The sequence below is a fragment of the Ictidomys tridecemlineatus genome, chromosome 13, assembly GCF_052094955.1.
Source record: "Ictidomys tridecemlineatus isolate mIctTri1 chromosome 13, mIctTri1.hap1, whole genome shotgun sequence".
In the NCBI taxonomy this organism is placed as follows: Eukaryota; Metazoa; Chordata; class Mammalia; order Rodentia; family Sciuridae; genus Ictidomys; species Ictidomys tridecemlineatus.
Genome location: NC_135489.1, coordinates 74,099,605 through 74,108,042, shown reverse-complemented (window position 1 = coordinate 74,108,042; position 8,438 = coordinate 74,099,605). Strand labels below are relative to the sequence as shown.

At 43.3% G+C, this 8,438-nt stretch overlaps 1 protein-coding gene across 1 annotated transcript; it reads right to left on the bottom strand.

Annotated features, from left to right (window-relative positions):
- Positions 1-4,094: 4,094 nt before the first annotated feature.
- LOC144369920 (E3 ubiquitin-protein ligase RNF213-like) lies at positions 4,095-7,923 on the bottom strand. Its single transcript, XM_078030408.1, has 4 exons — positions 7,245-7,923; positions 6,683-6,772; positions 6,391-6,598; positions 4,095-4,967 (listed from the first exon to the last, which is right to left on the bottom strand). The coding sequence occupies exons 1-3, from the start codon at positions 7,416-7,418 to the stop codon at positions 6,395-6,397; spliced, it is 468 nt and encodes a 155-aa protein (XP_077886534.1). The 5' UTR covers positions 7,419-7,923; the 3' UTR covers positions 4,095-4,967; positions 6,391-6,394.
- Positions 7,924-8,438: the final 515 nt, after the last annotated feature.

The following is an 8,438-nucleotide window of genomic DNA, read 5'->3' as shown; positions in this document are numbered from 1 at the left end:
CACCAGTGGTGGCCACCCAGAGATGTTTGGCTACCTTTCTTGAAGGATCTTTCTGGCCACACCAAACCACCCCTTCCTTTACTGCAGTGCTGCAACATTTCCTCCACCAAGGGGAGAAGCGACAATATCTCAAACAAAACCCAGGAATTGGTGTGTGACTCATCTGCTTGGGTACCTTCAGTCCCCAAACTGCCTTCCAGGGGTTTTCTTGGCCAAAGCTGCTGGATGTTTGAGCCTTTTCTTTCCAGGGTAGATGGATTGAAAGATGCCAGTTGTTGACTGTTTGTGATCTGGGCACTGCTGTGTTTTGAAGGAGGTGAAGGGAGTCACGCTTGTTTGTCTTCCAACCCAAGTGAAGAGTTCTTGATGTTCACTGCTTATGCTTAGACAGTATGCAATTTGTTTTAATTTAAATTTATTTTTTGTTGTAGGGGATAGGGGTATAGGCTTATGAAGAGCATTCTGAATCTGGAGGAACTCTTTGTTGTCCCTGGTAGGAGAGACACCCCTAGTCTGTCCTCCATGCCATCTACCTTGGTCATCTTCACTTGCTTTGTGAATTTGCACCTGTTTCAGGAGCATCACGTCTACCTGGATGAGCCCATCAGAATTCACCACTCAATGGCATGTTGTCAACCAGCACAGAATAATGCTGTCTTTGATTGCAAAGTACTGACAAGGAACCATGCTTTCCTCTGGTTGGATCACAAGACAGGCAAGGTAATTTCACCACATTGTCTAACTTTTTTTTCTGTTTCCCTTTGCTCTGGGAGCCATAATGTATGCAGGATCCTAAGGTTTACATCCAGAGGACGTTGTCAGCAAGGCCATGGAACCAACTTTTTATATGCCCGATTCTAATCGAAATCTAATTGAGGTGGCTGAATGAAAACAGAGAAGGTATTGTAATTAAATACCCCAGGAGGGCGATGGCATCTTGATAACATGAAATCCCAAACTACAATTCGTTTTGGAAAACAGGATAGTGAAATTTAGCGTTTTGCTTTCAGTCTTTTTAGAAAGGTGAATCTGCACTTCAGTGTTTGATTAAGCAAGCAGCAGTTCCGAAGGCAATTTGAGAAATTTGGCCCACACTATACCTGGGCTCAAGTGTCCCTATGGTAAAATGTAGTTAACACAGCTTTTTAGTTGAGTTTAATAAGGGCCTTATTTATAGTAAGGATAATCACTTGTGTAAACTTTATGTTTTTCGAAAGTCTGATACATATTTACTTTTGAAGGAATAATTTCCAATAATCAAAGCAACCTAATTAGTGTGGACAATCATAACTTTTTGTTTTCAGACTTATGTTTACAAATTGGGTAAAAACATATACTTATTACTTTTGAAAATCACTTTTTGATATTCCTTGCAGCTCTTGTTAAATACATAATGCTTACTTACAGGGTGATATTAAAACATTAGTGTTAGGAAATTAATTTATTTTCTGAAATTATATCCAATGCTATCAATTATAGCTTTACTTAAATATCATAGGATGAGTTCAGGGTTTTTCATTTTAAGTGTAACAATTATGGCATTTTTATGTTGGCACTTAATTGATGTATGTGTGTGCTTTTAATTTGAGAAATCAGAAGAGTAAGATTCTTTCACTTTTTAAAGACTCTTTTATCTTGTATGGGGAGGGTGTATACCAAAGAGTTCATCTTTGGGCCTAAACCTAAGATTTTATTTGAACTACTGAATCAATTCCAACTTAAAGTAAGTTATGTAGAACTAATAGGAATATCTCAGGTTTCATCTCCTGACTTTTTGCCCCTTCTTTGAGTAAATGATTTAAGTCTTTCTTAAAAGACTTTAAGTCTTCAGGAGTAGTTTTTTTAAATGAAAGAAATATGAGCTTCAAAATGAAGTTAGAAAATGTTTCTGCAGCTACTGACTTAAAGAGGAAGGAATACTGACCTTGGTGGGGCCATGGGAAGGGAAAGGCAACACATTGCAGACTGTGGAGCCCCCAAGCAGAAGCAGCCTCCACAACAGAGGGGGCTGCTGCATGTGCAGGGCCCTCCCCAGTTGGTTCTCTGAAGCACTCCACCAGCTGAGAAGGAAGCAGACTCAATGTCCCTATAGGGAAGGTATGAGTTTTGCTAGCATTTTCTCTCTGGAGAAAGCACTTGTGCTTGTTTTTCCAACTGGACCTGGGATTCTAAGCATAGGCTTAGTGAACTTGAAGGTGTCAGAACATTGCAGAACATGATGTGAGTGCCAATTGCTGCCAATTGCTGGTACCCAGCTCCAGCCTCAGGGTTGCTGTCCCATGGAACACTCTCCTGGCACTGTGACATGCAGCCTCACTTGGTGCTTCTGGCATCACATCAGAGATGCTTTCCATTGGCACACTGGTGCTCGTGGGCATGCCAGAACATGGGTAAGTTTGGCTGGGCCCTTTGAACTGATGTTTTGCTCACAATGATTATCAGTGGAAGGTTGTTTTTGAGTTGAAATTAGCTTAACATCTAGGAAAGCTGAAATAATCCCTATGTGTCTCCCTTAACAAGTGGCAAAATTTCATAAGCATTAGGGATGGTATAGAAAGGGTTTGAGGGCAAAGACTTAAAGTTCTATTTCTTTCACTGCCTTTATTTTCTGTTACCAGAATGTCTTCTCCATGCATAGCCTGCCTCACTGAGTTAGGTAGTTTTCATTCTTACTCCTTAGTAGCTGGGGCTTTGCTGTTTCAGTGATGTTCCTTTAAGAAGAAGACACCCCCTTTCCCCACTGAGACTTAAGCTTTATCTACTGTGGACAAGCTGTTCTGTTGTTGTTCTGTCCAGTGGAAGTTTACCATCTCACATTCTAGAGTGTGCTCTTCACTTCTGAACCATCTACTTCATGAATACTTTCAAGGACATTTCCACAAAACCCCATAACCATTCCCACAGTCTAGCTGAGGTCTACATGGCATATACAGTAGCATGCTCCCAAAGAGAGGGATCCTTTAGCAGCAGAACTCACATTTATCAAAACAGCATTACAAGTATAATGACATTTACTTGTAGTAGCCTGGTGTATTTTTGTGTAAATTGTGCTAGATAAGGCAGTTAAGGCTTTGAAAGCATAGCATACAAAATAAAATATCTTAATTAGAAACAATTCATAATAGTGAAAAAAATACCCAGGCCAAAGGGAAAATAAGGGTCTTCATATCAAGGACTTGACACCTGATTCTACCTGTAAAGGTGTGGCAGTGAGGAACAGGTTGAGTCTGAGTGCCACCTGCTGGCCCTGGCAAGCTGCACCCTGACTCCCAGGCATCTAAGGCTAAGGTGCTTCTGCTCTCAGGTGGCAGGCATCTGGTGGGAGGAGGAGGTGGCTCTACATAGTCTGGAAGGTTCATCACAGCTCACTAAATGCAAGTGCATATTGTGAAAGGAGCTACTACCTGAGGTCTGTCACTGCACTTCCTTCATCAGACGCTGTGAGAATGATACATGGAAATGGAGTGCAGTGTTTCTTCTGTACCTACCTTTGCAGGTGTGCACAGGGCCTGTGCCAGGTTACCTTTTTTTGTTTGTTTGTTTTTGCAGTGCTGTGGGTTGAACCTATGGCCTTGTGAATATGAGGCAAGCACTTTACTACTGAGCTGTGCCCTTTGCCCCCATTTTGCATTTATGTAGCTGAAAAGTTCACAGGCCTGATTTCAAGTTGATCTTTAATGTACATGAAAAATAGGTCTCCAATGTGTGGATGGCTCTTATGGCAAACAGGTTCTGAGCTGTGAAGAAAAGGAATTTATCCGGAGGTCCAGGACATCAAAGTAGGTTTCAAAAAGAAACAAAACTTACAATGACAAACGCAGCACAAGATCGAGGCAAGTTAATTTCTCTCTTTCAGAAATGGAACTGGTTTTGTACTCTCTCTGAGACTCAGTTTTTATTGGTATGGTTGAGACTGAAAGAAAGGAATGCACATACTCAGGGAAGCTGAGGTCACACCAAGATTGCATGCTTATGTAGTATAATAATACCTGGCAACCAAAAACTCCCCATGGCATTGCCAAGAGCCTGCTCTGATCCATGCTGATGCTGTAGAATTTTTTTTAGAATCTCAAGATATGAGAACTGGAAGGTACTTTGGCTGTCAATCCACTCCATTTTATTCACAGGAAACCAAAACCCTAGCAGTGTCCCAAGTCCCATGCTCTTCACAGAGTTGCTGGCTCTCTTTGGCATCTGGCAGTGACTTAGAGTGGGGTCTGGGTTGGCTTTGTTCTCATGGCATTAAGGCATGTGCAGACACCCTGGCTTTCCATTAGTGAGAAGACAAAAAGAGGGTGGTACTTTTTTCACATCTTGGAACCCAAGAAATATGAGTATAATACTCAGAATTTAAGGGACTGGGAAAGAGAAGAAAACCAGATTATCTTCTGCGTATGCAGAATAGCATAGGGAAAAAAAAAAAAAAAAAGACCAGTAGCCCTACATTCTGCCTCTGTGTGGCAACATTAGGAAGCATGAGGAACAGGTTGCAGGCCCAACACAGGTCATGGCTGGGTGTGACCCCAATTATGACTCTTCCTGTTGCTCCTTGAATGCACAGGATGGTGGTTGATTTCCAGTTTCAAGTAACTGCCATTCTCACCACTTGATATTCATAATGTAACATGGAAGTTCTGGCATCTGCATGTATTCCAGAAATAGCTTAACTCTCAAAAAAGCTGTCAGCTGGCACAATACATGCTGGCCTTGAATTCAGTGCTGTGCCAACACTTTCCTTTCAGGTGCTCCCAGAGGCACAGTGGAGGGGAGGGGAGCTGTGTCTGCAGCACATCAAAAGATGGAGTGGAGAATCCTATTTTGCTTGCCTGTCCTGTTTCCGTGTAGCTGCCACTTTCCACACAGAGACACAGTTGGACAGCAGTATCTCTTCTGGGAACTGGGATTCCACTTCCAGAAGAACTTCATTCTCTTTGGTTTCCATGTAACTCATTAGAGTGTCCCTCAGGCTGTAAAATCAAGCACAAGAGATAGTGTTTAGAGCATCAGGAGCCTATCAGCTCTCACTCTTTCCAGGCATTGACAGGACTGAGGTGCTAAATAAGATGGGAAACACTGAGTGTCAGCTTAAAAGGTCACCCAGCTGCCCAGTTCCTGAGCTAGAACTGGAGTCCCAGGCTCAAAGCATCTAGAGGATGGAGCTTCCTCGATGATGCTCAGCTAGGCCACTTCAGGCACTCCACTGACAGGCCTGCCTGGCTGCATCAGAAGCAAAGCTTTGCCATTCAGAACAGGCAGGTATTCCCTTTCATGGTTTATCTTACCAAAGGTTGTAAATTCTCTAGGAAGGGGAATTTAATTGCTCACAGGCATGTGCCATATGGCCTGAGATCAGAAATAGCAAGTGTAGTCTGACTGTCCATCCAGAAAACCTAGTCAAGTGAAATGCCTCCCTCTTACCACATATAAAAGTGAACTAATGAAAGAAATGTGCAACATAGAACTATAAAAGCAGCAGGAGAAAACATGAGGATATTTTAGCACCCTGCAATGTGATAAGGAAGGCCTTTAGTGTATGTCCCCATGGTGGCTTTTTTGGGGGGGTGGTACTGAGGATTGAACCCAGGGGTGCTTAGCCATTGAGCCACATCCTTAGTCCTTTTAAATGTTCTATTTAGAGATAAGACCTTGCTGAGTTGCTTAGAACCTCACTACGTTGCTGAGGGTGGCTTTGAACTCACGATCCTCCTGATTCAGCCTCTGGAGCTCCTGGGATTGTAGGCATGTACCACTGCATCTGGCCCCACAACGACTTTATGAAAAAATCCCATCAATTGACTTCTAGTGCATTTGTAATGTGTACATCAGATTAATCTGTTCTATATAAAGATCTTTTAAAAATCATTAAGAAAGAGAAACTGGTTGGGTGTGGTAGCATATGCCTATAATCCCAGCATCTAAGGAAGCTGAAGCAGGAGGATTGCAGAGTTGAGGCTAGCCTCAACAATAATGAGGTCTTATCTCAAAAAATAAAGAGCTGAGGATACAGCTCAGTAGTTAAGCACCTATGGGTTCAGTTCCTGGTACCAAAAGGAAAAAAGAGATCAACTGCCCTGTCCAATAACCAAAAGCTACCAAGAGATAATTCAGAGGATGATAAAAGTGGTGATAAATTTAAAAATGTGCCCAACCACAAAAGTAGGTGGGGAAACAAGTGAAAATAAGATACCATTTTTTGGCCATTAGATTGACACAAATGTAAAATTAAGATAGTTTTGAATATCTTAGATTTCACACATTAGTGTGGCTTTTTGTACCTAATCTAAAATGTTTATCTCTTTGACATAATTATGTCTACTTGTTAGACAGAGGTTCAGTCTAACAAGTGGAACTACCTTCACGTCAAGGGGAAAAAGCAAATATTCTGCACACCTGCCTACCAGCAGGTATGCACACCATACTTCCATTCAGGGTTGAAGCTGTCCTGGGTCTGAGTGTTTCTTAGTTTCAACACCATCATTTCATGAAGCTCTAGGAGGAAAGCATCCAGGTCTGTGTAATTCAGGAAGGCGCTGAGGAGCTTAGCACTTTCTGGGCTGAGGTCTGCTTTGTACTTAGAACTGATTTCCCTAAAGGGATTCTAAAAAAGATAAACAAGTGCAACATCAAAGCCTGGGAAGAGGGTGCATCTCCCTAAGTCTGGGCAGAGGCAGGGCAGACTCACTTTCTTCAGTCCCAGTAGCTGTTCCGACGTATGAGCAGAGAGGAATTGCCAGAGAGCAATGGCGTGTTTTAACTGACATCTGCATAAGGCCTGGAAGAGGAAGAGAGTCCCAAATAGAATGCAAAGGCTCACACCCTCCCTTGGTGCACACCAAGGACTCTGGGTGCTACCCCAGGGCAATCCTCCTTGTTTTCTCCATTTCCTGTCTTGAGGCCACCTCTGTTCCATCCAAGAGTCTACCTGACTCATCTTGCAAACACATGAGTCTATTACTTCTATTACTTCTCCTGCAGCAGCTCAGTGTCTGTGAGCATCATGCAACGTACAGGTAGCCAATGTCCTCAGTCACTTGTGCATTCCACTCTACTAGGTGGTCAGCACTGAGTGTCCCTTCCTCTCCTGTCCCCAGTGTGTGCTGCTATTCTGTGGACTGGCTAGGGGTGGGGTTCATGACTGCCCCTTTCAAGGGGTGCCTGCATTGATGCTCCCTGTTTGGTGGCATTCTGTCAGGAAATTAAGATGACGTGATACTGATTCTCCTTGAAAGGCATATGGGACCCACCTTTAAAATTGGAGTCATTTGGTCACCCATTCGCAGGATGTCTTGGACATACACATTCAGATGCATATTTGGATCCCCACCAGCTGTGCCTAGAAAGCCCAGAGTAACCTCTATAACAGACAGGACTTCACAGACATCGCTGTAGGACTGAAGCTCTCCACTGATGGCACCCATGGCCGAATTGGGGAGAAGGCACTGAAACCAAAAGCAGAGGCTTGGGTCAGGCTATTACTTCTCCTACTTATTAAGAGCCTAACTGTGAGCTGCCAGCAGGACCAGCTATCCAACACTTGTGGTAAGAACTGATGCTTGTGCTTGAGCTGATGCTGAGTGTAGCAGCATTTCAGACTTTGCACAGAAATGGGCCCAAGCTAACTGAATCCTCCACATGACCCATGAGTACATGGAAAGGCACAACAGCTTCTCCATCTGTCAGTAGCAGAACCTAAGGAGCAGGAAGAATTGAGTTCTCAACTTGTAGCACCATGGTCATGATATCATCATTAAGAAAATAACCCCCAAGTGGTTGGTCTGTACTCAAAAGAAAGTTTGGTGATCGGCCATCCCGCTTGCTTCTCCAGAAAGCACTGGGCTCTTAAGGAGCTCCTGGGGTTCTTAGAGAGCCAGAGAGCCTGGAGCTCACAGCACACACCAGATGGGACTGGACTGTCCTTGTATATGTGAATGAAAGCACCTTGCAAGTGAGGGTTTATTATGACCACCTATGCCATTTTGTTCTTGATGTCCATAAAGAGATGTTCAAAGTTCCAATCATGTCTGTATACCAGCATGGGTATTCCCTAAGGTGAGAAAGGAAAAAAAAAGTTTCTGGAAATTAAATCTATAGTGGAGGTTCCCATCTGATGACAGATATATTCTTCAGCAGTGACTCAGTGACTAAGTACCAAACTGGACAGTATATTTCTGGGCAAGGAATGTAGCTTTGTTGTCTCCTGATGACTCTGTTCCACCCCCACTCTTTGGACACAGTAACACAAGAAATCCAGCCTGGCTACAGTAGCCTTGCAGATATTGCCCTGCAGAATAGTGTGTCTGAGGACCACAAGAGAGGAAGAGCCCTAGAGGAACAGGAATGGGAATGTGCACATTTGTGATCTATCTTGTGACACTGAGCAGAGACTGTGCACAAGGCAGCCACTCTCAGGATGAATTAAAAATGGCTTTGGGCTTAAG

Bases quoted from the DNA above. Each gene is read 5' to 3' on its own strand.
- LOC144369920 (XM_078030408.1), bottom strand. From the start codon at position 7,418: ATGGGTGCCATCAGTGGAGAGCTTCAGTCCTACAGCGATGTCTGTGAA. The intron at 6,773-7,244 runs GTGGGTCCCATA...TTCCTCTTCCAG, and splicing joins AAATGACTCCAATTTTAAAG to GCCTTATGCAGATGTCAGTT. The intron at 6,599-6,682 runs GTGAGTCTGCCC...TATCTTTTTTAG, and splicing joins AGCTACTGGGACTGAAGAAA to AATCCCTTTAGGGAAATCAG.